General features: G+C 41.2%; 1 protein-coding gene across 1 annotated transcript in view; it reads left to right on the forward strand.

Annotated features, from left to right (window-relative positions):
• Positions 1–354: 354 nt before the first annotated feature.
• Tnmd (tenomodulin) overlaps positions 355–14,390 on the forward strand; it is a 17,977-nt gene continuing 3,941 nt past the window's right edge. Inside the window, exons 1-6 of the mRNA XM_021153624.2 lie at positions 355–595; positions 762–893; positions 9,030–9,170; positions 9,383–9,484; positions 12,122–12,275; positions 13,905–14,071. Of these exons, the coding sequence (XP_021009283.1) occupies positions 416–595; positions 762–893; positions 9,030–9,170; positions 9,383–9,484; positions 12,122–12,275; positions 13,905–14,071 (876 nt within the window). The 5' untranslated portion in view covers positions 355–415. The remainder of the gene's footprint in view (positions 596–761; positions 894–9,029; positions 9,171–9,382; positions 9,485–12,121; positions 12,276–13,904; positions 14,072–14,390) is intronic.

The raw sequence follows: 14,390 nt of genomic DNA on the forward strand, positions 1-14,390 counted from the left end.
TCTTGGCATTCAGAAAACTTTTACATAGGGAGACATGCTAACTTATTCATCTCTGACTCTCTAGCACTCAGGAAAGTACCTGATACTTAATATTCCTACAATAAATACTTGTTTAATTGCATGGAAATGAAATTAGACCTTTGTCCCCCCACCTTTTTTTTCTCTGTTTGCTTACTTCTGGAGTGTGCAGCATGTATTGCCACTGGTATTTTTAAGTTCATAGTGAAAAATCATTTCAGTGTGTCCTAGGCTTGATCCCCTTCCAACCCAACCCCCAGGACAATAGTTTTCATTATAACCTTCTGTCTTTGCCATTCTGGATGGAATTCTGTGCACAGAAGTTATATACATATATGGGTATATCTATGTAACAAATCGTAGCACAGGAGCCCCCTGGGCTCCCTCCGGCTCTGGTATGACATATTTGAGCCATATAAATTCAGCTTCTCCTCTGGCATCTGTTAGCCGACTCACTTGCAACTCCACCTCAGCAGTGGTCCTCTCAGTCCTCTCAAAGAAGGGAAAGAGCACTGTGTGCTGGGAGACCATGGCAAAGAATCCTCCAGAGAACTGTGAGGGCTGTCACATTCTAAATGTAAGTTGATTCATATATTTTTCCCTTTTGAGCAGGAGCACGATTTTGCAGATTTATCGTATTGCAAAGTGAACATTAGAAAGTGAAATTGAAGGAGACTTTGAATTATGGCTTGCTATTTTGAGGGTTATTGTACATTGTTTCATCCTTTCTGTTCTTTGCTTAGGCAGAAGCTCTGAAATCTAAGAAGATATGTAAATCACTGAAGATTTGTGGACTAGTGTTTGGTATCCTGGCCTTAACTCTAATTGTCCTGTTTTGGGGAAGCAAACACTTCTGGCCCGAGGTATCCAAGAAAGTAAGTAACAGAAATTTATCCGGTGTTTCTTTTCTGAGTTTGATTATATTTAATTAGGGATTAACATGGAAATTAATTTGAGAACTCTTTTCGTCCTTTTTTATTCATTTGGAGGCATAGGAAAATAAAATCAAAGTTTTCCTTTCATTTGTTTATTTAGGTGAGGTTAAAATTGTATTCTACATTTTGGTTAGTAATGACAGTAGATAAATGTACCCATTCCTTTATGGTTGACTTTAAGGAGGTAAATCTCCTGGAAGCTTTTTTCTTGCTAACAATTAACATTTGAATGAAAATGAGATGAGCTACAACCCATAAAGACAGGTTTCTGGCTTTGCCATATTCTTCTCTATTTGTAGGTCACTGTTGTTGCTGCAGCTCCTACAGGTGTTATAGTTCTTTTTTCTTTTTTTTTCTTTTTTTTTTTTTGTCATGAGATACTCATTTCTACTTGGTAGCAGATGTGGGAAAGAAAAGGCACAGATCCTGGAGGGAAAATGAGACAAGAAGAAAATGGTTTGGCATGGACCATTAGGAGCCAAAGGAGCAATAGGAGCAAAGAGTTCATGGGGAAAGGCAGACAAAGGGGGAGAGAAAGAAAATAAGCTGGCTAGGAATCCAACTGAAAGCATAAAAAGTAAGGCATAGCCACCCTGGGATCCGCTACCTCTGCTGCAATACCTGTTTGCATTTAGTCTCAAAGGATACCTTATAAAGTTTAAGTGGGAGGGAGAGCAAACAAGCCTACTTATTTGTTTCCCTTTTATTTACATCATGTTCCAGAAAGGTTTTCAGGCATCACCTACTCCTATTAGCCCACCCCCACTGCACTGCTGCTTTTGAACTATTTACTGTGCAGCTGTCTTTCTAGGGAAGCCAACTATGTTAAGGCTAGCAAGGTGGGCAAAGAAACCACTATCAGAAAATGAATCGAGAGCCAACATTCATTCCAGCACAATGACTTCCTTACAGTACCACTTAGCTAATTCCTTAAGTGATATGTGACCCCAAAAGTTAAATCAGTGATTCTCTTAGAAATTGTATATTGCTGCAAGTATAGCCTTCACTGGCTGTGGTAGGTGGCTAATCTTCTTTACCATTCATAGATGCCTGTCTGAACAGAGGACACATAGCCTTTCTTATTTGCTTGTATTCATTGGCAGTATAAATGTCATTCTAACAGTATTAATGTGTTTTTTAATCTTACAATGGCATTTTCCTCAGTGCGGGAATAAATGCCTAGGGAGTGACTCAGGAGATCTTGCCTTTATCTTGTAAGAATTCACACTCCCTAGCTGAGCTCATGATCTCCCCTGTCTTCCAATTATGCTACCTTTGTTTCCAGTTCCAGTTCTTTTAAATATGATTTCCAAAAAGTAATTCTGTCATTCCTGAAACCAAACATAAAACTCAGGCTGTGCATGCATGAAAAAAGGTGGAGTGTGCTACTGATTAAAGTTTATTTTAAAAGAAAGAAATCAAAGCTCTCATAAAGTAATTCATCTTAGGATACATAATTTTCACCAAAAGGGGTGTAAATGAGGGACCAAAGTTATTATGAAGAAGTGCAGATAAAATACATTATGTATCTCTTAGGATAAGCTTTTCTACCACGAATAAGTACTACTTGTTTTCTATTCCAATAAGGAATTGCAATAAACTATTTTTCTTATCTAAGTCCTGGCCTTCACTACAAAATCAGGTTGGGATCACTTTAAATCAGGAGAGCAGGTAGCAGCATGGATTCTTTATTCACTTAACTACTACCTTCTAAGTCCCAGGCAAGGAGCTTGGGAGGCTAGCCATGTAACCTCCTAGTGACCAAGACTCTGACTAGACCTGCATCTGAGCAGTTAAGAATCCAGAGAAAATAAAAGCAGTCATATTAGTCTGGGAAGAATATTTCCAGAGGAAAATGGTCCAAGTGTCTCGTACAAATTTAAGACTCTCTCTGCTTAAGAGTATGGGCTGGAATGAAAGGCTGATTAACAAAGTAAAACCCTTGGTCTTCTGGACTTGCCTTTAGCTGCCTGTGGGATTTGGGAGGATTGTGTGGCTTTTGGTAGAGATAACTCTTGATGCTTGTCTGTTCATTGGAGGAGTGATACCTTCATTGTGCTGGAGTTGTCTCCGGGATCTCAGTGTTTGCTCTTGCAGCCCCCACAACACTCCTTCTTGTTTTCTCTTTCAACATCTGTTTATAATAAACAGTGTTTATTTAACAGCCTACATCTGGTGTTGACATTTCCATGCTACTAAGTCTTTCTCTTCCCTCCCACTTTCCTATGCACAAAAGCTCCAGACTCCTGATCTCAAAAAGGCATAAGCAGTATTAGACTCCTAGTATACCTCAATCATGCATGTGAGTTCACACACACGCATGCACACACACACACACACACACACACACACACACACACACACACACACACTTATCCAGGAGGGAAATGAGTCAAAATTAAAGGAAGCTCAACTCTGAGTGAGCCGCTGGACTTTTTTCCAGGCCCTAGGCTTCCTGAGCCACAGCCATACCTAAGAAATTTGAAGAGACTTGAGGAAAGCCAAGTTTATAAGGCACAGTCTGTGTTCAGCTTTCCTAACCAAGCAGGGGAAACATATTTAGTTCCAGAGATTTCGCAAGGGCACCATATTGAGGCTCCACTTCTAAGCAATAACTTCCCTAAGATCTATGAAGTAGACTTACTGGGGAAAAAATATGCTTACTTAAAGCTCCCTGTGTTCCACATTGAACTTGAAAGAATTAGAAGCCAATTTCTCAACTAATCAAAGCAACATGGAGAAAACAAACCAAAAAGGCTGTAGCTCTTAAACCGGCAGTTTATAAACACAGCACAGATTTTGTGCACCATTCTTCAAAACCTTTGTGGAATGCGACATAAACATAATAAGTTATGTGAAAGAAATGTTATGTACTTTTCTGTCATACATCAAAACTATGTCGTGATTTTTTTTTAATGCTGCTGGGCGGTGGTCACCCACTCCCTGGCAATCAGCATATTCTTGAAGATTCTCCTTCAAGTTGCACATTCTAGTCGAATGGGTCTCAAAGATAAGGGAGCATCCTGCCCATGCAACCTCAATTGCAGAAGACCACTGAAACAGTCTCATTCACATTTCATAGCCAAGATCATTCTAGGCTGAAAATCCTTTGCACAAAAGAAACACTTCCTTGCCAAGTGTGAACCCAGCTTTCCTCATGACTTTTTTTTTTCTACCAGCATTAACTCCAGACCAAGTCTCTTCAGTCATCTCTAGGCACACAAGGGATAACTTCTCTCTCTAGATTACCTAGGCTTTTAACACAACAGCCTGATGGTTGAAACGGGGAACTGGAGAAGCATTTGAAACCTCAAGGGAAAAGCTAGAGATGTAGCTGGAATCTCTTAAGCAGGGAACTGAATTTCACCAGATGCCGCCACAGCAGCATTTTGGAAAAGAGGGCATCTCTTCATTTTCTTTCTTTGCAAGATCCAAATTTTAACCTTGTACAACAATCCTTACTGGGCCCATTGTTACTTTGGACTTTTCATGTCTAGCTCTTACAATTTCCATGATTCTGATTGCTGTACGTATATCCTTACTCCTTATTCCTAAGATTGTATTTGTTGAACTGAGTACTTTATGTGGCATAAGCAAGTACTGCCTTCAAACAGAGTTATCATGAGTGGCTGAAATGGAGAAGAAGCCCAAATGATCAACAGGTAGTTGCAGTCCACCAAGCAACCTGACAGGAAGCAAACCAAAAGTGAGAAAAATTGGATTTCCCAACAATTCAATATTGCAACTAGTGAGGGGATGCGGATAGGGACAGAACCTTTAGAGGCATTCAGTAACTTGTCCGAAGTCACACATCTTGTAGGTGAAAGAACTAACATGAAAACTAGAACCTTTCCTGAGAATTCTTTCCTGTTTTACAACTGAATTTGGGGATTAGAGAGAGGATTGTAGATACAGGAAAACTTTGCTAGTAGATCAATTCTGTAAATGGAAGAAATGGCCCCTTCCTTCCTTCCTTCCTTCCTTCCTTCCTTCCTTCCTTCCTTCCTTCCTTCTTTCCTTCCTTCCTTCTTTCCTTCCTTCTTTCCTCCTTCCTCCTTCCTTCTTCCTTCCTTCTTTCCCTCCTTCCTTCCTTCTTTCCTTCCTTCTTCCTCCTTCCTCCTTCCTTCCTTCCTTCCTTCCTCCTTCCTTCCTTCCAGCCTTCCCTTTAAAAAGGAATGCCTGGCTGCTTATGCCATTTTTTTTTCAGAGCAGAGAACTGGTGATTGAAGATGCAGAAGTCCACCTTATGCATAAGAAATAATCTGCCAGCACTGTGTTGGTAGAGAAATACCCAGGGGCCCTTTAATTCTCACAGGCTAGCTTGGTAATAATATGGTACAGTACTTTCTTTTCCCTTCCCTTTCTTCCAGCCTAACACCTGCTAGCCAGCTATTCTGAGCATGTACTTCATCTTTGGAGAGTGTACCTCATAAACAGACAGTAAAGGATGAAGATGGAAAAAAAAGAGCAGCTAGATTAATCACAGGTTTCAGAAAAACAAACCTAAGCCAAATGTCCTCAAATCCCTGTCAGGACAGGCTACAGCCACTTGCCTCCAAACAGATCCATCACACTAAGGTGTGAGTCAGCTTTACTCTTTATAAAAACCTTTCTTTTCTGATCTCACAGACTGTCACCAACAGAAACAAGAAAACAGGGAAAAGTGTTCACATTGCAGGTGAAAGTCAGGGCTTATTGGCTACTCAAATGGAAGACTTAACTGGACTGAGGACAGAGTTCCTGGACAGGGAATAAAAATGGATTTATATTTCCCCCATACTTTGTCAAGTGCAGTCTTTGTACACATTACCTGGGTTTACCCATACATCCACTATCCCACTGGCCTCTCTGTCCTATTCCAACACTCTGACCCTCATAAGGCCAGTAAGAAGTCATTTTGAATTGTGTTGGAAAGATGTCTTTAGCACCCTTGCCCATATCTCCTGCTCCTGGTGTCACAGTACCTAAAATGCACCATTACAGCGCCATTCCTTTGAGTGAAGCATTGCATTCCATTTGTCAAATTGACAAATGTCTTCTCTGTTGCTACTATCTAGATGTAAAATCGCTTGTCAGATTGGTTTCTTCTCTTCCATAAGATCCCTAAAGCACTGGCAGATTCCTGGTTGTCTAGACAGGAGACAAAGGGACAGATGGGAATGAGAAAGGCATGGAAAAAGGCTATGAGGATGCAAAGTGAACGGGGTATGGAGATACCAGAAAAGGGGCTCATCCATTTGCCAATTTGGCAAGAGCCCATTCCATGTCACATGCTGTCTTTGCTCTGTCTCTCCTGGAACAAAGCTAAGTTAGGGGCAAAGTCTGAGGAGAGATACATGGAGCCTGATCACACCTTTCTAAGGTCAGCCATCCTGTCTCTGCTTTAGTTTGTTCCTGGACAGGGCAAAGCCATTTAATTCTTCATCTCCAGAAGGTACTTGAAGCCCGGAGCCAAGGAGCTTAGTAGACAGCAAAGTCCTTCTGATGCCAAAGGCATGAGCTCAGTCATCATATGGGCCAGTGAAGCTTGCATAGCCATTACCCAAGCAGTGAGCTCCACGGGGACCTGAGTGAGACAGTATGTCTGGAGTTACTCAAACCCATCCCTGCACAGTCCAAAGTAAGTCGCTGGCATCATCCTCCTAGACAAAGGACAGTCTGTTTCCGAAGGACACCTTTGATAGCAGAATTCCATCTGGGTGACTATGGAGCTCCCTACTCTTGCACCCTCCCACACACTAAGGATTCAGACACAAATGAAGTCATCCTGATCTCACTCTATTCAAGAAGCTACCATCACTGATACAAAATGGACACGCTGATTAACGGGTACAATTAACATGGCTGCCTCTTCCCACACCCAATAACAACAAACAAATAAACAAACAAACAAACAAACAAAAAAGCCAATTCTTTGCAGAGATGCTAAAAATAATGAAGATCTGCTGAGCTTGGCAGTTTCCAATAGTACTCATCCAGAGAGGTGGCCAAGCAAAGCGCACTGCCAACAGTGCAGGAAAACTCATTCCACAGAAGTACACTGAAATTTTAAATGTCACCAGCACAGTCCCATAGTCTTCTCTTGATGATTGAAAATGCAGTCTGTATTTTCTCTTTCTTTTGCCCAGGTAGGCCACAGTCCAATATCCCCTAGTCTCTAACCCAATTTTTTCCATGCAATAATCCATCAGTGGTGCTACTGATGAAACAAACACCCCAATCCAGCCCCTGGTGGCTAGCACTGTCAACATTTGTCTCCACAATGGATAGTATTTCTAAAGAAACTACCCCCTATTGGAAAGCCTGACAAGACTGTGTCTGAAGTAGATGCCTCTGTCCTCTGCTTAAGTCAGCCAACTGACTGCGAGCTTTTTTTTTTTCCCTATACCTAGAAGTTTCTCTTCCCTAGCTGGCTCCTACACTGAAACTGAGAGAATATTTAGAAGCAGAAGCAAATAACAAGTCTAAAGGGGTTTTCTACCTGTCACAAGCAAGGCTGGCCTTCCCAAGTTAACTCTGCAGTTGCTGGAGAGTTCTCGATACTCTTTTCCTTGCCTTAAAAAAAATACCCTGGCAATCTTCAAATACATTCCTTGGGAAAGAGGAGAGTGTGTCACTGGCAACAATACTTACTCAACAAATAAGCACTGTCCATGTCTAAGGCACTCCAGGACATGTGTGGGACTCCAGGACACAGGGAGCTAAAATGGCTTTGCCTCTGTTTTTCTTTTCAGTGGCTCCATCAGACTTCTCATGCTTGAAGTAACACTTGTTTCTACGAAACCCATCCAACTTGTTTTTCTACTTGAGTTGGGAAAATTTTGACCAGGTTAAACTAACATGCTGTCTGGGACATCAGCAGACACTGAAAACAACCCAACCCAATGGAAAATGAAGGAGGAGGGTGCTGCTAGGAACTGTGTTATTCGAAAGCAACACTGGCTCTGTAGGCCACTTGCTTCTTCAGAAGGGCAAGTGATTGTGCAGAAACCTAACAGGCAAAAGCCTCAAGGCCACAGGGAGATGGTAGGCTTGCAAATAGCACCATCAACTCCAGCATGCTTTCCAACAGAGATCAGACTCCTCTGGAGTTCATATTTGCTTCTAGCCCCAAATACATCCCAAGTTATAAGTTGCATGCTCGGTCCCAAAATAGAATACATCATGGGACTGGGCCTCTTGGTCTGGAGAGAGAGAATTGGCTCTTTTAGAGAGCAGAAGGAAGTATGGGGATTTGTTTCAGCCACTCAAGAAAGTCTTGATAAACAGCCTTTCAGACACGTTCTCCTTGGAAGATTCTGTTAATTTATGGCACCTCACCCTGTCACCAGAGGAATATACAGATGTTGAAAACAATAGAATCAAGTTTTTAAAGCATAACCCAGCAATAACCTGAGTGGGGATGGTTATCCTATAAAATAGAAGACTAAAGGAAGGCAGATGACCGCTAGATTTTTTTTTAACAATAAAGAGAAATAAATCAGTACAGGATAAGACTGTGAGTTAATATTGGCCAATAACATCTTCAGGTTCTAAAAAGGGCAAACACAATACTATTGAAGCACTATTAAAATCGGATAGATGTGGGATTGGAGCACGATGCCTAACCACTCTAAATGGTTTCACATCTCTTTCTAGGATGTCTGGATTTCACAGAAAGATGGGGAGAGTAATCACAGAACATTTAGAATAGGAAGCAGCAGCTCCAGGAAGGAGCATAGGCCCGAGGTGATCCCCAGGGTTAGCACAAGGAGGAAATACTTTCCAGGCTGGTTTGCAGAATATCATTTGCTACTTAGCCAAGGTTGCGGAGAAATCCACGGGAATGCTTCATAATTGGCTCAGCTATTTGGCTTAAATACAAAGCACTGACTCTGAAGGGACTCCCCGAATAGCAAAAAGCACCTCACTTTAATCCTATGTTTTAGAGACTGTCCAATGGCAAGCTGCTGAGATGAGCCCTCAGTACAAAGGTTCTAGAAAGAGAAAGTAGCTCAGGTATTTCCCCAGTTAAAGCATTTTATGAAAGGGCACCCAGACTACCTTACAGCCTGCTTTCCTTCCTCGGCTCCCCAGACCTATGACATGGAGCACACTTTCTACAGCAACGGCGAGAAGAAGAAGATTTACATGGAAATTGATCCCATAACCAGAACAGAAATATTCAGAAGTGGAAATGGCACTGATGAAACATTGGAAGTCCATGACTTTAAAAATGTGAGTTGTCTGTTTCCCCTGAAGCTTTTCAGTTAAAATACTACAATAATTGAATCGAGTTTAAAAAAAAAGAAATAGCCTTTAACCTTCATTTCATTTACAACAAAGCTTTTCTCTTGGAACTCAACGTTTGCCAGTCTGGGACTCTGATAGGTCATGGGATTAACTGAAATAATCACAGGAAATTGATTGTTGTTTTGTTTGTTTTATAGGGATACACTGGCATCTACTTTGTAGGTCTTCAAAAATGCTTTATTAAAACTCAAATCAAAGTGATTCCTGAATTTTCTGAACCAGAGGAAGAAATAGATGAGGTATGTGAGAAATGATTGTACTAAAAGATATCACTTACTGGTCGGGTCACTGGACTAAGTGGTTTCTTCTCATTAAATCCTCAGTCTTGTAAATAGGCATTATTATTATCTCTGTTTTCAGATATAGGATATGGGGTTTAGGACCAAAGAGTGACTTGCTGAAAATGCACAGCTAGTGAGTAGCAAATTGGGGTTCTTTAACTGAGGACTTTTATACCCAAATACCTATTAAAATCAAAACTATAAAAAACTATATACTAATTTTGTTCCTGAACCAATAATTTCTAGCAAAAGGAATTAACTAGAGGAACAAAATTAATCATGAGTATGAGAAAGATTTGAAGAAAATTAGTCCAGGGATGGAGAGATTGCTCAGGGATCCTTAGTTCAATTCCCAGTACTCACATCAGTCAGCTCACAACTGTCTATAACTCCAGCTCCAGAGCCAACACATCTGGCCTCCAGAGGCAACTGCATTCTTATACACACATATATCCCAATAACTTTGGGTATACACAAGCATACCTAAAGTTAAAAATATAATAAAAGTAGGGGCTGGAGGTCTAGCTCAGAGATTAAGAGCACTAAAGTAACTATTCCAGAGGACCCACGTTTTCAATTCTCAGCACCCATATGGTGGCTCACAGCCATCTGTAACTCTAGTTACAGAAGATCCAATGCCTTCTTCTGGTAAAGCAGACATACATGCATGCATACACCTAAAATCATTTTAAAATTAAATAATAAAAATAAATTGTGTTTAAGCCTGGAAATTGGTCCTAAGGCTACAAGAGGGTCCTACTACTTCTGTCATGCTCCAACATTCACCCACTTTAAAGGTTTCTGTTTGGTCCCCTTACCATTCTATGCTGAGCTGTTTGTTTAACAATCCACAGCTCTCCTCGGAAGAACCAAAAGAAAAGACAAAAAAAAAAAAAGCGTCAACCTAAGATGAATTCTCTGGATCTACTAATAAACTGGGATGACTGGGCCCCTGCTCCAATTAGTGATCCCAGGAAGCCATGGGAGATGGGTCATCACCCGCCTAAAATATATCACTCCTCACCATCCTTGAGGTTCTTTTGGGTTAATTTAGTTTGCTTTTGTCCTGAGAGGCTCTGCCAGAGCCTGACCAATACAGATGCAGATCTTCACAGCCAACCATTGGACTGAGCACAGGGACCCCAATGGAGGAGCGAGAGAAAGGAGTGAGGAGCTGAAGGGGTTTGAAAAGGCATAGGAAGAACAATAACATCAACCAACCAGGCTCCCCAGAGCTCCCAGGGACTAAACCACCAACCAAAGAGTACACATGGAGGGACTCATGGCTCCAGTAGCATATGTAGCAGTGGATGGCCTTGTCAAACATCAATGGGAAGAGAGTTCCTTGGCCCTGTGAAGGCTCTGTACAGACAGGCAGCAATGAGAGGCTAAAGCGATATAATGGGCTTTTTCTGGAGTGATATATAAACAAAGGCCATATCTTCTCTGGGTCAATTTTCTCTTCAGTTAACTTGGTGAGATCGTTTAAATAATCCACATATTCACCTCATGATAGTAAAATCATCTCATCTCCAAGAAAACAGAATGTCACACAACAGGTCTCTTTCAGGCTGGAAAATTACAAAAGCCTGGACTTCCCTTGGAACAGTAGCCATGGCGTGCACCTGGAAAACATGCAGAGTCAGTAGCTAAATAGCCCCAAGTTTGCTAACAAAGCTAGGGCGCATACCAACCTCATTTTCTGCAATCCCTTTCAATGTGTTCCAAGATCTTTACAGACTCGAGGGCAAAAGAGCCAGGACTTGAAAGTTGTGAATGGTTCAGAGAAAAAAATTACACAAAGACATATTTTAGCAAATAAATAAACACACTGAAACCTCATAAAACCAGGAAAAAACAAAGGAGGGGAGAAAAGGCCTTATTCAGAGCAGGCGCATAAAGCAGCCGCATTAACAAGTCGGTAAGAACTGGGTATTCGAGGCAACCACTCCCAGCACTAGAAAGGGAAGAGATGGTATTTTTAACAAAACTCTGCAAAGCTCTGTAAAGCAGAGCCCTCTGTGAGATAAACATTAAGCATTTAGAATGAGTGGGATTAATGAGTTCACATTCCATAAGTGGAAGACTTTAAAACATGAAAAGACAAATTTCTTGTAAATCCAAAATGATAGGTTAATTGGCTAATTTAGATGATAAGAGTGGTTTGGTTTGATTTCGTTTCATTTTTCTCCATCTTGAGGTGAAATCCTGTGTTCAACCTTAGCTACACCAGTAAAACACAGCAGGTATTCACCCATTCAAAGGGGAGACACATAAATCACTCATAGTACAAGCTCAAATTAAAGCTTGTGTGGCCCAGGGAGTGCCCAGAACATCATGAAAAGCTTTTCAAGGGAGATGATGGCAGGTGAAGCCCTTTTTAAATGAGGAGCCTTGCAGCCAGACACAGAAGGAAAGGCCCAGTCATCAGCTCTTCTATGTGCACCTACTATCAGCAGGGCATGGAGACAGCTCATGTGCAGCCAACCCTAGCCTTGCAACTCTCAGGCTCAAAACACACTGGTATTCCATATCATCTAACTGGCCACACTAACTCTTCTCCAATCCCAACTCTGACCTACTTTCTTCTTTCAGAATGAAGAAATTACTACAACTTTCTTTGAACAGTCAGTGATTTGGGTTCCTGCAGAAAAGCCTATTGAAAACAGAGACTTCCTGAAAAATTCTAAAATTCTGGAGATTTGCGATAATGTGACCATGTATTGGATCAATCCCACTCTAATAGCAGGTATGATCTCCTGTCCCCGATATGTTACTTCCAGTGATGGTAACATGTTAGTCATGGTGATACACATCTGTATTCCCAGTAGCCAGGAGTCTGAGGCAGGAAGATTTTGAGTTCGAGGCCAATCTAAGCTACAGAGCAATATACTATCAAAAAAAAAAAAAAAAAAAAAAAAAAAAAAAAAAAAAAAAAAGATTGTAACAGGTTAATGCTTCCAGCATTGTGAGAGACCACATTTCTATGAAAACAAATGATCAGTTTATACCTTCTTGGAAGAAACTGTATATGCTGACTGTGGTGAAGAGGGAAGTTTTCACAGCCAAGTTATAAATCAGATAAATTAATGCTGACAGGCTTTTAAAATATCTCAGGAAAGGTAACACCACCGTAATGTGACCAGTGATAGCAAAGAGCTAATCTATCTTTCTTTGTACATCTATATTCATTGCAGCAGGGATACCAGACTATTCCTCAAAACCACAGTGGGTCCAACCCAAGAACTGGAGAGAGAAGAGACCAGACAGTGTACCACCACTGCCTCAAGAATTTTCATGTCAAATGACATTCTACCCCAGAATATAGGACAATCATGTGTGTGTGTGTGTGTGTGTGTGTGTGTGTGTGTGTGTGTGTGTGTGTGTTTAAGGAATCACAATAAATGGGATTGAAGGTTAGAGGTCCAGAGCAGAAAAGTACAACCTTTAATTCGAGAAGATGAAGGTCCCCAGACACGTTATTCTGTCTAGGTGTCACAGACTTTGGCCTCCCTCATTCTGTACAAAGACTACAGAGTAATATAGTAATATTACTCAAGACAGGACTGTCTCAACAATGCAGGCCTCTATTGGTATTATTTGGAGTTGTTTGATTGTGGGGGTTTGTTGTTGTTGTTGTTGTTGTTTAAAGTAACAAATGCAATCTGGTATCCTGGACTTGGATGCTGCAAAACAAAGAACAAGGATGGAAACATTGATGACTAGTCAGTAAGTCTTCCACAGACCTAAGTTGAAAATAAATGAGACACACACGGGGTGGGGGCAGTGCTGGAGAGATTTCTCAGTGGTTAGGCACACTTGTTGATCTTGCAGAGGACCCGGGTTTAATTCCCAGTATCCACATAGTGATTCACAATGATTTTCAACTCCAGTTCTAGGTTATCTGATACCCTGTTCTGCCCTCTGTGGACATAATATGTGTGTGGTGCACAGACATACATGCTGACAAAACATCCATATATGAAAAAAAAACATAAGCCTAAAAAAATTTAGAAACAAAAGAAAATTGATGGGAGAGCAGCTAACACCAAATCAAATCAGACAATCAAGAAATATTTTTGATCACTTGCAGCTAAAAATCCATTGAGGGAGACAGAAGTCCCTAGTCTTGTCAATTGACTATATTACTAAGAAAAGGAGTAAGTGTTTGATGTCAAACAAGCAATGAGGTTGGTGTGAAGCTAAATAGTCTCTGAACTATCCACTTAAACAGCTAGGAAATACAGTCCATGTGTGCCTAAGTTATCCCAGTCAAAGGGCAGACAGAAAAAGCTTTTCTTGACTTTTGTCTTCTAACCCCTCCTCTCGGAAGCTCTTGCGAAGTGATGGCATCCCAATTTTGTGTTTGCTATCTTAGTTTCAGAATTACAGGACTTTGAGGAGGACGGTGAAGATCTTCACTTTCCTACCAGCGAAAAAAAGGGGATTGACCAGAATGAGCAATGGGTGGTCCCGCAAGTGAAGGTGGAGAAGACCCGTCACACCAGACAAGCAAGCGAGGAAGACCTTCCTGTAAATGACTATGTGAGTGCTGTCCACTGCACTCATGTTCAGGGCAGAGACAAAAGAACTCTCATAAAACTTACTACCTCTTAAAGCACTTGAAAAAGTTATCATGGGTTTAACAAACAGTTAAGAAACTCAGATTCTCCAGGGAGTGTGTTCAAAAACCAACCTTGATGGCATAGCTACGTCTCCGTGATTTGGCTAAGACATTTAATTTCTCATCAGCCCCCCCCCCCCCCCCCCAACTCAGAGTCACAAAGTCCTCTCTTGCTTGGTGGGACCTCCTCCTAAAGACTTCTCCATCCAACACTGTTTTCTTCTTCTTTCAGACTGAAAA

Source organism: Mus caroli, chromosome X, assembly GCF_900094665.2.
Source record: "Mus caroli chromosome X, CAROLI_EIJ_v1.1, whole genome shotgun sequence".
Taxonomy (NCBI): Eukaryota; Metazoa; Chordata; class Mammalia; order Rodentia; family Muridae; genus Mus; species Mus caroli.